Source organism: Cottoperca gobio, chromosome 15 (genome assembly GCF_900634415.1).
Source record: "Cottoperca gobio chromosome 15, fCotGob3.1, whole genome shotgun sequence".
Lineage (NCBI taxonomy): Eukaryota > Metazoa > Chordata > Actinopteri > Perciformes > Bovichtidae > Cottoperca > Cottoperca gobio.
The window spans coordinates 11,879,205-11,893,767 of NC_041369.1; the positions used below are offsets into that span (position 1 = coordinate 11,879,205).

General features: G+C 38.9%; 1 protein-coding gene across 1 annotated transcript in view; it reads left to right on the top strand.

Moving 5' to 3' along the window:
* eys (eyes shut homolog) overlaps positions 1-14,563 on the top strand; it is a 150,420-nt gene that overhangs the window by 106,398 nt on the left and 29,459 nt on the right. The window contains 1 exon segment of the mRNA XM_029449390.1: positions 5,892-6,042. Coding sequence (XP_029305250.1) covers positions 5,892-6,042 — 151 coding nt within the window.

The following is a 14,563-nucleotide window of genomic DNA, read 5'->3' on the forward strand; positions in this document are numbered from 1 at the left end:
TCAGCAATGTTTTCTTATTTGTCCTTAAGAAAACATTTTGCGAGTGATCGAGAGCACTCTTACCAAGTTAATAAAAAAACATCTCGTTTTCACAGTCCACAAATTGTTTGTCCAGCTTTAGGTAACACACGTTTTAAATTGCAGGAACATAAAACAAAATCAAAATGCTTTGTTTATTTCAATAATTGGATTATTAAATCTTGAATTAATATTTGTTTTGGGATGTATTTGGAAAAAACAGCACATTACATTACAGCTGTAGGGAACTGAAGAGACTTAACATTTATAAACTTCAAAAAATGCAAGTTGTTCCCCTTAGTACTTTTTAATATCCTTATATGAGCAGAGGACATGGATAGCAAACACCATTTCAGATCTGTAAGAATAGAGACAAGGACATTAAGTATATATTTCTGTAATATTTAATATATATTTATTTGGAATATAGAAAAATGTAAAGTAATTAGTAATAATGTTTTCCTGAAATGTTTATATTGGAGCTTAAAATGGGAAGAAAAAGTAACTCGGATGAAGAGCGTCTCAGTGGATTTAGCTAGAGGAACTTCACATTGGGAAAATGTCTGAAGGTAGTTATCAGACGTGATACATGTCAAGTAAATTAGATAGTGATTGATGTCAAGCTAGAAAAATCACTTCACCTCCAGCCTGTCATATTAGTTGCCTCGTATATCTGCTGCCACCAGTTATCTGGCCGCGGTGATTTTAAGTCACTGCTTGTCTAAGTCTTCACAGATTTACTCTATAGATTAGTTTGAAAAATAATTACCGCTGCGACAACATGATGCCATCTTCAGATTGAATGTTAACACTAAAGTAAATAAGAAAAACATATTCATAATTTTATGTTGGTAATTTCAAGTAAATCTACTCTATTATTTACTCCATAACCCTTATTAACAATATGTCACTGCCGCAGCACATGGAAGCAGACTGTGAGCCTTGTCATCAGGAGAGATGAATGTTCAGAAAGCATATAGAGAGGGCACAGTGCCTTTTATCTGGTAATGCTTCCTGGCTCATAGTGCACCATCTTTTTTCACATCAGAGGATAGGAACTGAAAAGAAAACTCTAGAGATCAAACAGACAAAGTTAATCAGAAGAGAGCAAAAAGACATGCATTGAGATGCAGAGAATCTCTTCGCCAGACCTGCTCCTTATTCTCCGCTCCCCTTTTTACACCTCTCCCTGAAGCAAACATGCAAGTCTCCCCCTGGACTTCAATTGTCAGATCGAGAAGAGAAATACGAGGAGGTGGGGGGGAGAGAGAGAGAGAGCAACAGAGAGAACAGGTGACAGGCACTGACAAAAGGACGAACGCTCTGTTAGGCTTGGTGCAGAGTAACAGGGCCATGGGGACAGCAGGGAACAATACCCTTACAGAAGAAAAATAGAAAAATAAAAGATGGGGCAACATTGACATCTATAGTAAATAATATTTGTCAACAAATGAGTTATGGCGCAAAGCAGGAATAAGTGCTTTGAGGAGAAGACAAAGGCTCATTGGTGCAGAAGGAAGTTGCATCTGTGGATTGTGTTGTCTTTCTTTGCTGCTGCATTCATTAACTCTGGATTCTCTACTGAATCTGTAGTTGAGCACTAATAATGATAGATGATTATATGCCATGCATAATTATGTTTTTCATGTCATTTATACACACAAACATGCTTTGGTTTAGTACCAGATAATCTGACTTTGTCCTTCTCTGTTAAAGAGTTCCCTGCAGTTTAGTTTAACATTCTGTACATTTGAGAACTTGCATGCAATATTGAAAGACAGGACAAAAAAAATATTATTTGGCCATTGTGGTTACACAGCCGTTAAAAAACCTGAGACTTGCACTTTTCCGTCGCAGCCAACGTTCAAGGCGACTTCATTTTCTGCTGCTCTATTCCTACCGGCATCACAAACAACTTGGAGAAACCCGCTGCCTGCTTGAGAGTCATAATCCTTCTTTACTGAAAATAAGCATCAAATGAAAGTATTAAACATCGCCTCTTTGCTTGTTTGTTACCTCAAGTTAGATTTCAAGTTGTGCCTTCTCTCAGTCGCAAGAAATATATGCACTGCCAGACACAGTCCCTGACAGCCATAAAATGTTTTTCGTATAAGACAATGTTTGATGCATATTTCCATTACATTCTCAAGCTTTCCTGAAAAATCTCTCCTCGCATCTGAAAAATGTCTCATAGACACCACAAACAAAAATGATTGTGACAAAAATGTTAGTTTGAGCCCAAGAAGTCAAGGTTGGGATATAATGCTGTGTTTCTTTAAATAAGCAGGACTCGCTACATGTCCTCATTTCATGCCACAAACTAAAGATTTGCTTGCAACAGAAGAACATGAGACATTTCCAGTAGCCCCCTCCTCTGACCATCACAAGGTACAGCAGTTTCCAGATAAATACATGGATTAAAAATCTGACAAATTACTGTTTAGAAACATGCAAAGAAGTAGAGGAACGCAAAAAGGGAATTACATCTGTAACCAACAGGGTGAATATTAAAACACCAAAGCACAAATATGTGAAAACAATCCACAGCTATTACTCATCAGTTGCAACTTTACTGTGGTCCTCGCACAGGAAAACTAAAATATATGCTCTCCATCTGTTCTCCTGAACTCTGCCCCTCTGCCTACGCAGGTCTGCCACAGACATTGTGTCACTGATGATGTTGTACTGGACTGCATTATATTGAGAGGGTGTTTCTAATATTATTTTGCTTTTCAAAAGAGCATTACAGTACATAGTGTAAATACATTCAGACATAGTATGAGAACAAATACAATAAATTAAGCTACAATTACATAAACCAGGCTAATTAAGGCATCGGAAAAGGGAATTCTGATTTTGAATTTGAGCATATTTTATGCTCTGTAAGAGAATCCCAGCCGCAAGAAGCATAAAAAGTAAAAGCAGCTTTGTCAGCTTCTTGTAACCCTTGGAAACACCAGGGGCCTTTACCAGATAACCTTACAGTCCTGATGTCCTTATAATGACATGCATTTCAGCGAAGTTCTTTGGAGCAAGGCCACGTGGTTTTGCAGCAAAAGGTTACATTTTATAATCAGTTCTAAAATGAACAGGAAGCGAATGTAGAGATTGTAGGACTGGTAAGATGCGATAACATTTTCTCTTGTTAAAACAGCTCAGCATTTTGAATAAGCTGGAGTGTTTTTAGGTAGACCAATTGAAATAATTCAACAAGAGATGAACACTGGAACATGTGACAAGAACCTTCTTACATAATGTTTTTATTATAGAGCCGTTTTGGTAATGTTGAAAACATGACATCAAGGTTTTTGGGTTCTTTGTGGTGCTAAGATAACGGACAGGGACAGCCTACACATCCATGTATATGTCTTTAAGGGACAGGAATATGAACAACTAAATGTAAATAGGATAACTATGGTAAGAAACGTATCTCTGGATGACATGGCTTGCTGGCAATATGATCCAACTGATCAGCAGGGGACCTGGAATTGATCCCTGGAGAACTTCACATGTAAACCTTTATAGACGTAAAATAACTAAATGAGATTTGTCTCTCCAAGCAGGATGTAAACTAACTAAATTCTGCAGGCAAAAACCTTTTTTAAATATATTTTCAATCCGCAGCCTCTCCCTTCTTGTCCCTTCTGCTGCGTTTTTGTGAGGGAGAAGAAGTATTTCCCTTCCACATAAAAAGCGTGAGGAAACGGTGGATTATCTGAACAAGATATTTCTCCTGTGGTCCATTCGGCAACAGCGGTTAGTAATATGGCACTGTTAAGTGCATCCCTGTTGAGTTGTATGACAGGGAAGACCTCCAAGTCGGCTTAGAAAATGCATTATCAGAGTGCAGCATATTAAACTAAGCATAGCCGCCCTATGACAAAGATGGGGATTTTCTGGATGCCCTTCTTACCCTGGAGGAATTGTTCAGAGCTTTCATATCAGTTTCAATGCAGCCTTGTAACAACAAGCACAGTTTTTGCGCTGTTTTCCTGTGGTGTTCAAATCCTCCACCACGTGCCGTTACTTCTTGAGAGTTGGCACACACATCGTGAAGACACAAAGCTGTCTCTGCAGCCCACACACCTCTGTCCAAGTCCTAGTCCAGCGAGCTGCATTAGCCTACTCCTCTTACAGAGTCCTGGCTCAATTATCATTGTTATTGTGAAATCTAAGGGGTCAACCATGCAAGTGTCGCTCCTACTCGATAACTCCCTCTGGATTTTTGGTTCCCTGTCAATCGCTCTAATCCAGCTGTGAAATGTGTCTTTAAAACATTTTGAGTCTCTCTAACAATGTAGTATTCTGTCCTCTGCCCTGCAACCATGTCTTCACTGACAGAAGCAAGCTCTATCTCTGTCTCCTTTTCAGAGTTGTATACTTATGTTGCCTCCCTGCACTCTTCTCATGTCTTCTTAGACAGCGGTGCAGAACTGGAGGGGTGCGTACCTCCCTTCTGAAGACCATCTTAGCCTGTGTGGGTGGATTAATGCGGCTGCTGTCTGTCGCTCCCCCACTGCACTGTCTCACTTGCAAGAGACTCTGTGCAAGCCCAGCAGAAACTCCCATTGTGATATAATGTACTGGAGTCTGGGAAGCGGCATATCTAATAATGGCGTCCAGTCTCACAACCTGAACTAGCTGTAAACTGTTTTCGCCCTTTCGCCATCAGGCATTCTCCTGTTCTGCAACCAGGACAGTTTGGAGCATGGAGAGAAGTGAGACTGACCGCAAAGACAAATCTGTTTTCCAAGCAACTCTTTCCAGTCATAGAATATATACGGAGGGAATAAGATCCAGCAATGCAGTGGCTCTACCATTGGTTTCAATGGAACCCAATGGAGATAACCTCTCATAGCATGGATTCTGAGAAGACCTGGTTGGCGCATCAAGGACTGTCTAACACTGAGGTCCAAAGTGTGCTTTGTGGTCCCATCATTTCAGTTTCCACAGGTGCTGTGAGGCAAGAGGAGCCCGGTGTTTACTTTCTTGCAGGTTCTACTAGAACAGGCTCTGCAACAGAGATCTCTTCTTGTCTTGATTTGTTTGAAATCAGTCCTCTCTCCAGACTCTCTTCAGCCATTTCCTACAAGCCCTTGTATGTGAAAAGATTCCAGTGGAAAATTCCTCTGTACCTGAGTAAGAACTGATGGTGGTTTTCCAGACACTTTCAAATGAGCTCTTCGAGCCCTTTAGGATCATTTCTCTCTGGCTATTGTGTTTTTTTGTTGTCCTGTTACTTTCCACCTGGCTAAGAGAGATTTGTATGCCATTTGGACCATGCAAGCCTTAAACCATTTAGATTTGATCATGCCTGTGGCAGTTTAGTGTCATGAATTATTCTTAGAGGGAGAAACCTTGTACTATTTGTTCCCTGTTTGCATATTATGTGGAGTGCAAAACGATGTGAACTATGTTCTTGGTAAACTCCTGTCTAAGCAAAGGCATACCCTTCGTCTGTGCAATGTCATTCATGGCAGGCAGGAATCCTTCCTCAGACTTTAATTTTCCAGGTATTGAGCACAACAAGTATGGCCTTGTGGTCAAGACACTGACATTTATCAGGTTCTACTAGCTAGGTTTCTCTCTGTTCCTACATGTTGGTATATAGCGCCTCTGTTTGGACAGATGGATTGGGATTTACCTTATACCCACAAATAATTACTTATCACTATGCTCATGTCAAATCCTATTCTCTTTTTAAGCATTTCTCCATTATCTTGAAACATTTGTCTTTCATTTCACACTCACCAAGGGGACTTATTTTTGTATTCAGTATCTTGAAAGTTAAGCCTGAAGTAATGTTAAAAAAAATTGTAGCTTACTACAGAAAGAGACGCATTACTAAACACACTTTTTTTTTACCATTTCAGCTCAACATCAGAACTTTGGGGAACAGTTCCTTCATTTGTTCCTTCAAGATGGAAACCCTACTGCTAAACTTGGGTGTGGTGGCAGTCATGTTTTGAATGCAGCTGCAGGCCAGAACGTCAATAATAACAGATGGATGCCAATCACAATTCGGTATGATGTCTCTTACTTTCCTCTCTGTTCTTAAATATTCTATTGGTATATATTGTATATTGTTTTCATAAATCAGGATGTCTTTGTGTAGAATGTGCAGACGTAAAGTGTAAAAACAGTATTTGTCACTGTAAAGAAGCCATCAAAGACTCTTGATATCAAAGCAAGAATAGCTAATATTAATTAAATGTCACAAAAACCATGTCATTTTCTGAAAGTCTATGTTCTAACTCGTGTTGTTGAAAGAAAGAAAGAGAATGAAATGAGAATCCCCTATTTTAAATCCTAAATGGCAACTTCCTTTCTTTAAAAAGCCTATAAAGAAGAATTGTGTAAACAAAACAAAAGAAATACATGCAATGTATTTATTGTGTTAATATGCACATTTACCTATTTAAAGACTTTAATAGGGATTTTTACACAAGGTTGCATGTCATTGTCATTGTCATAGTCATTGTCTGTTCATCAGCTGCCCTCGTGGGTCTTGATCAGAGATTTGATTCTACGGTAATACAGAAATCCCTGCATCAGACAAATCCCACTGTAATGCCCTGGATCCGTGTGCACCTCCAGAACAGCAATCATGTCCCTGACATGTGTCAAAATGTCACAATAAACAAAGAAAATGATGCAGTGTGCTGGCAGTGTTGGGTTTGGCATGTTTAGTACTAACGACCAGCTGTCTCCTTGAGAAAATTATACACCGACATTGCAATCACATATAAAACAATTTAAAACGCATTTCAATGAATCATTGTCTGAAACATTGAGATAAAAATTGTCGATTGTATTCCATTGGATTTGAGTTGAATAGAAGAACTTAGCTCCTTTACATATGCTAAATAACTATAGCCTACTGTATGTTGGACTGTGGTGATATTTTTCACAGAACTCTACAGTTGTATTGTTTCCACCATACAAAAAGGGGCAAACTATCATCCGTGGCATCTTGTGGATCGTTTGCAGATAGTTGATAGAGAGATCATTAACCTTTGATATTCAGTCAGCCGAGAAAATTGGCCATTTCGGCAAATTGTTATGGGGATGGTTTCCCATAAGTGGCTGAGACCCTCTTATCTTGACTACATACAGTAGACAAACCTTACATCTTCTGAATGACCCAGTCGTTGTATCATACTTCAGAAATTGTTGTGATCTTGTATGGGTTGCACAGCGCATAGTGCGATACTTCTTAACTTAAAAAAAAGATCTTGAAGAGGACTTGTAGAGCAATCCTTGTTCAATGACCCATCAATGCTCCATGACTATTAAAGTTGAATGTCTTAAGTAAAATGCACACCTTAAGACTTCACCATAATATTCAAATGACTTTAAATTACATTAAGCCGTACAATTATCTTTATATACTGTATTGTTTTAAGAAACTAGTTCCCATTAAAAAGCTTAGATGTTTAAACAATGAAAGAATACATAATGAAATATTTTATTAGATCAGAGGATTGAGTCAATTATTGTAAAGAACTCTGCCTTTGCTTAAAACAGTGTTACATTATGCTTGTCAAAGTCCAACTAATAGTGATAAAGATGATAGATGTGTATTGCATTTCAAAATAAACGTCTCAGTGCATGAACTGCATAGCAGTAACTCAGCTGGAGTCAGATGGTTGTAGCTTAGTTAGGGGACAATATAATAATGAAATGCAATTACCTCTGCCAACTTCCCACACTTGTCACTAGATTTTGCAAATTTCTTAAGACACCTCCCTGGGTGAAATTATTTCTTAAAAGCCACAAGCAGCAAATAGTGCTACTCTTTTTGGATTATCAGGGGAAAACAGTTGGCTCTTAAGCATTTGGCAACAGATTTGGTACCAAATGTTAAACCTGATCCACATGCATTCGCACTACTGGCTTGTCTCATCCAAATAGGTCTGATCACAATGCTTCCCCATGCACAGCTGATCTTCTGTCTCCATAGTGCGCACACAGGCTTACAGCTCAGGCACTGTGGGGAAGAGTGAGCCAGTGGGAGAAACGAGAGGGGGCCTGCTGCTGAGCTCTGCCTCTATTTATTCTTGATCGGTTCAGCAATTTTATTCATATGCAAATGAGCGAATGACATCATCTGGTCTTGTTTGAGCAGTGAATACCTTCTTTCCTTGGATGATGGTTGCCTTCAGCGTCTATGCAGTGCAGGGCAGTGGTTGTATTTACCTGTGAATAACTCAAGCTCCAATGACCAAATAGGGAAAATGCAAATTGCCTGATGTCACTGTTACACAGAGACTCAAGTCCTTCTTTTATTGAATGTTTTCCCTCTTCCACATTTCACACACACTCTTATTTTCAAGCCACCAAGTTATTGTCATCTCGAGCATTGTTCTGATGACACGCAGAACCACGGAAAACGTAAACATTTGCCTTCTGCTTTTATTTTTCCGTCGATGCGGCATTGTTCCCTGTTCATTGTTCAACTTTCAGCACCGCACTATGAAAATAAGCACTTCCATTTCTAGATGTTTTTCCATGCTGGGCTTATAAGCACTGTAGTTTTGATAATGATACAATTGCTCGTAGTAACGAGGATGAGTACAAAACAACACATTAATGTGGAGGGCTTATTTAAATGACATTAAAAGCCCTCTAGTGGGTGGTCTACACAGCTGTTGCTGCTGCTCCACTGTTTTAGCTCAACAGTGTTTCAGCTCCAGTAATTCAGGTTATATATGTCAATAGATTTGAAAATATATATGTTCCAAAAGTCAGCTTTAAATGCTGTGAAGGAATTTTGTTTTGTTTTTTAAACGAGGCCGTTACATTTACAGTTCTCCTGAGCCACAGAGGAGCGCTGTTCATCAGTCTTACAGCGCTGCATCTCACTAATCATCTCCAACAAAGGGGTGAAAGACATTGTGAATATTTTATCTGCAGTTTATCAGCCTGTTCTGACAGTAAACATAATTGAATGAATCACATTTTCCTTTTGTGGAACCGCTTTTGTAGAACAAGCTTGCGCTAAAATGGTCAGAACGATCCAAACAGGCTGCCATATACTGTAGGTGAAACATACTAGGTGGGTAGACCTTGTGGGGAAAATAAGCGAAGAGAAGAGCTTGCGTTTTAATCTAAGTCTAAAACTGTAGTCCATGTAGAAACAGTTTGTTTAAAGGAAGTAGGATATTATAGCTCATATTTATTCACGCCCTCTATCAATAGTTATGCAAATGATGTGAATGTAGTGGTGTTACGGTGCATTGTGTTATTCAATAGGCAGATTGATGGTAGAGGTGAAACACTCAAAACGTAACCTGGTGACTTCAAAGTATGTTTTCTGTTTCTGGAAATATTCCATTTCATTCATTTTACAATGAATTCTTCAACCTATTTGTATCACTCCATTATAGACTGTGAAGTTAGAAAGACAAAAGGCCAAAACTGAAATGCCCTGTGATGCCATGTAATTTGAAAGAAGTGTTCAAGGGGGAGGCTGTGTCATTTTTCATTTAGGGAGGACGCGTTTGTTGTTGGCTGGGTTTTTTGATGTCAGTAAGTTTTCCTTTGGGGATGTTCGGTGCAATACTACTATGATTAAAGTTTGAGACTCCAAAAATGCTCCCCCGGTCATTTGCGAAGGTGTGTAAATTATTGGTTGTATCCCATTGTGCTTAGCATTCACTGTTGGAGTAATTTTTCTCCTCACACAGTCAAAGATCAACGAGGATGACACATAGCATTCTGCAGCATCACATTTCTTCCCAGGCGGATTTGATTATTCAAATTTATGCCTCTTTTGTGGGCGCTTTTCTTCCTCTTCAGTCAAAGGAACGGGAGTGGTGTCTCAAGTATGGCGCTGACTTACCAGGAATATTCTTTTTTATGACGGAGGGTTTTGTGTCTAGAAACTCATGGGTTTTCGATGTTCATGTCATGTCTTTATAGACTTTCATATTATTTCTGTTTGAAAAACATTAAATATTTTTGCTTCAGCGGGAGCCGTGCATAAATACCTGGCCAACTGCAGATTTCGCCCAGTTTTCTGAATTTCATTGGATGCTGTGGAAATGTCAATGTAATGCTTGAACACAGGAAGCAAAGGATCCAAAATACCTCGCCTGTTTGCTTATTTTCTGATTGGATAGAGTATTGTTGCATGTCTTTTTTATAGGTCTGACTTTAATTGAAATTCCTAAAATGCAACTCAATTGCTTACAACATCACAGTTCTTTTCTCAAAGGAGACATTACTGAAACACCTGGGAACCACTCCTTGTGAAGTAGGCTGATCTTCATGTGTATAATTGGTGGAATGTCCCTTTTAAGCTGCCCTACATCTTTGTATGTGAAGGACCTTATTATATGTACAAGTACTGTAAAATTCCTCTAAAACCATCAAAGATTTTCAATCCCACTCTTAAAGCCTATTCTCATGGGACTAGTATTACCTGGGGACCTTTAGTAATAGTAATAATTGTGGAGGCCGTCTGTGATCCATATCCAGTTCAAATCAACCATGTCCGTAATTAAAAAAAAAAAGACAAAGTATAAATTCCACCGCAAATTACCAACCATATTTTGCCAAACACATAGGTCATGTGATAATATTGGTCATGTGCAAATCAGAATCTCTGTGATTTGGGGTCGTTTTTAGTTTTTTTTGCAAGGTTTCTTTTTTTCTACGCGTCTATTTTCTGCCTCTTTCCCGGTTGAGAATTCTGGAGGCTGCGTTTGCAATTATAAATGAGAGTTTTGACAACATTTTGGGTACAAATTTAGTAGGCTCATCTCACAACAAAGCATGGAGACCCTTTTGCACGAGCACCGGAGCAAGAGGTCTTAGTAAATATTATATACACATAAATAAGCCTATATAATATTATAATATTTATAATATTAACTATAAATATGATATAGTGTAATAGTTTTTATACATGCAGATGTTACGCAGAGTCTAGATCCGGGGATAATGTAAAAACTTGAAACCGCATGAAACACAGACCTGGGGGGGGGGGGATTTCTAAATGAGGTCCCCTGGTAATACTAGTTCCGGGTGATTGGGTTTTTACAGTGGGATCTGTCTCCTTAAAAGTTTGTAACCAATGTTTTCCCTTTGGTTACACATTTTTGAGTCACCCAGCCTCAAGTCTCAAATCTTCTTGCTTTAAAAGCTAAAGTCCACACACAGGACAGGACATCTAAAATATTAAACCACTGTGTTGTGGGTAACGCATTAATAAATAATAAGTAATATGTTGCTGTCACTGTTACTTTTCACTTTAACATAATATAACACTAATGTTTCAATTTGACAGCATTAGATAGTCTTTTTTAATAGTCTATTAACTGACTTGAATATTGTTTCAATGAAAAATGCACATGTTGGTGTATAATGTTGCCTAGCAACAGCTGCTGTAAGGAAGGAAGGTGACGAGTGCTGCGAGAAGAAATGTCAAAATAGATTTCAGAACATCTGAGTTGTGTGAATAAACGTCACAGAAACGTAATAAACTCAGCGTGAGTTCATGTTCTGTTCAGGTCAGAAACAACAGTTCACCTCGCCCAATAACATGTTTGCTTATAAAGAACTAAGAGGGCTGCTTAGTGTCCATATATCTGCGTTGCATGTTGGTTCACATATGAGCATGTCTATAGGCTTAATAGGTAACAAACAATTAAAGTAATTGCTGCTGTAATTAGTTTGTATCTGAGTAATGGGTAAAGTAATTTCTTTGCAATTTGGAAAAGTAATTAGTAAACAGCCATTGATTAATTTTCTGAACTACACAGCAGTGGACAGAACCCATCTTTTCCCACTGGGTTTTAATCGCTGGAAGAGTAATGAGGAAACAACATTTATTTTGGGGAAGTGCCATGCCATATGTGCAACTGGGTGAAAAGTGAGTTCTTAAATTTGAGCGGTCTGTTTTTAAATCCACGTCCTCTTGACACAATGACAAATCTGAGGCAGTGTATGTTTATCAATCACCTAGCATTCAGCGTTGTATTGACAAGTAGTCCCATAAAAGATTCATTGAAGAAGCAACCAGCAGCTCTGCCTGCTCACTTGGAATTTCTTTTGTGAAGCCTCCATGCCAAGAGGCTTGCTGTGTGCTGTCTAATTGTATTGCCAGAGATATAATGATAGAACACAGGCTACCCAAATTAATTGAGGCTTGCCAGTCACAGCACAAATTATGCAGCAAATGCTGCAGTGCTGCGTGTGAGAAAGTCACTGCACCAGAGCCAGAGCAGGCATTTCAGTCAATGTAGGTGTAGATTATGGTCCGATACAGGGCTTGTTGCACTAAAGCCAACAAACAGATCCCTCCTGACTCTTGTGCAGTAGGTGCTGCGCTGTGATAATAATGCATGATAATGAACCATATGGGTTTTTTTCCTTCTCTATATCTGAAGTATACTTCTACTGCATGTTGAGTTAAAAGGAATATCAAAGTAACATTTGGTGCTCATCTTCTTCGTATACAGTGTGTAATCTCCGTGACCCATTTACATTATATCCGCTCACAGGTATGAAAAACTACCGAGCGCAGTCTCCAGCTGCAGAACTGAACGACTCTTGATACTAAATGACTTGCAAATTATAAATTCACCACTCACATGTTCCACATTATCATTGTGCTTTTTCTAAGAAATCTGATTAGGATAATAAGCCATTCAAAATAAAATAAAGTTGCATCTTGCTCTTCTAGCCAGTGGAAGCTGTTGCAAGGGCACCAGCGCAGTGCATGATGTTTTACTGCCATCTGTTGCCAATACTTTCAGATGTTTTATGCAATAGTAATATTTTAATGATGATCCTCCCTCATTATTAATTTTCTGCAGGGGACTGTGAAGGAGGCACGTTCAAGTAAGATTGTAAAGGCAAACACCTGCCATCAGGTTTAACAAATACCTCTGTGTAAAGGTGCTGTTCTGAAAATATTTGCAAGGTCCCTTAACATTGCAGGTGATATTTCAGTGGTGATCCTCGGGAAAGTTGCAGTAATGCAGTTGCACTGAATTAGTCACACCCCAGACTCAGTCTAAATGAGGATGTTAGAGATGACAAATCACTTATGATTAGAGCATTAGCCAGATGAAGAAATGCATAAATGATGATTGAGTAACTAGAAATGATCACAGCCATATTGTGGTTTTATGTGTCTAGAGAAAATGAAATATTCATACGTTTTTTGTTTGTTTACCTAAAAGTTGGGAATTTGCTATTGTTGGTCCTATGAGACCCGGCACTGAATGGTGCACAGGGAGCCGCAATAAGAAACTATACAGTGTTTCATCTCTGCGTTAGACAAACCCCGGACTCTTTTTCTTCTGATTCACTCTTATGTTTGTTTTGAAATATAATCCATTGTGTTTTTGTGTTTGTATGTCTGTGTGTGTGATGGTGATGATTATGATGAGGGGCTGTGGGGCATATTCCTAGCTATGTAGCTAGTAGACCAAGTAAAGTAGTCATCTTTATAAATAGTCATCTTTGCCTTAGAGCAATACCAATGTAAATCAGCCCGGTGGAGCATTCAATGTGCTCACGAGAGCTCATCAAGTAGCATCATCCTGTTTGCTTAGTGAGCATGCTCTCTGTGTCTCATAGGGATAGTCTTCGCAGCATTAGCAGGCCAAATAAAAAGCTACTGTAGTAAACACTAGAATGTAACTCAAATGCCCTCAGCAAGATGGAGTTTTAATAACGATGTTGTGATGTTTCATACCTCACTAACAGTCCATAAGACATGGATTGCAACATGGGATCATTTGAATCTTTTCATCAGGATCTTGTTATATTCTTGTGACTCGAGAATAAACAGTTGGGGCAATGTTGTTTTCTGAAATCCCTCACTGAGAATGACCTCAGAAAGATTGACGTCAGGTTGTATTTCACGTTCACAGTTTTAAAAGTGCCTTAATGTTTCAGTGTGTACAAAATAGCTCTTGAGATTTCCATACCTGTAATTAGTCCTACCTGAACTTGCATCCATGTGATTGCCTCAGGGAGGCGTCCTGGAAGGCTGTTTCAAATTAGCAGAAGGGCGAGTGCCCTGATTGTTTCCATCTGGTCATTAGAGCAGACATCTGAGGGTTTTGTCTCGTCAACAATGGTACGAATGAATTTAGCAGAATCAGATCGGCAGATAGAAGTATTACATGTTCACAGGAAAACAGTGATAAGCCTAAGGAACAAAAGTGCATCATTACTCCTTTTTACTCCTTCTCAGAATCGTGTTTATGCGCGTGGCACAGAGTGGACCACCTTTTGCATAATGAACAGCCCTGTAAAGAGACTGCTATTGTATATTGTCGCTATGAAGCCAATGATGAATTGGTGAGAGGCAATCACTTGACTTTGCCAAAGCTGGAATATGACACAAGTAGACCAGCTACTTAACATTGTGGCTGCAACATTAATGACTTGTGCAATTGTATATTTCCCCAGAGAGACACAGAGGGTCAAATGATAAAATTGTCTTCCTACTCATTAGGTTTATAATGTATATCTAGTTTGTGCCCTCGTTTTTATTATTAATTAATCCTGAATGACATAATGA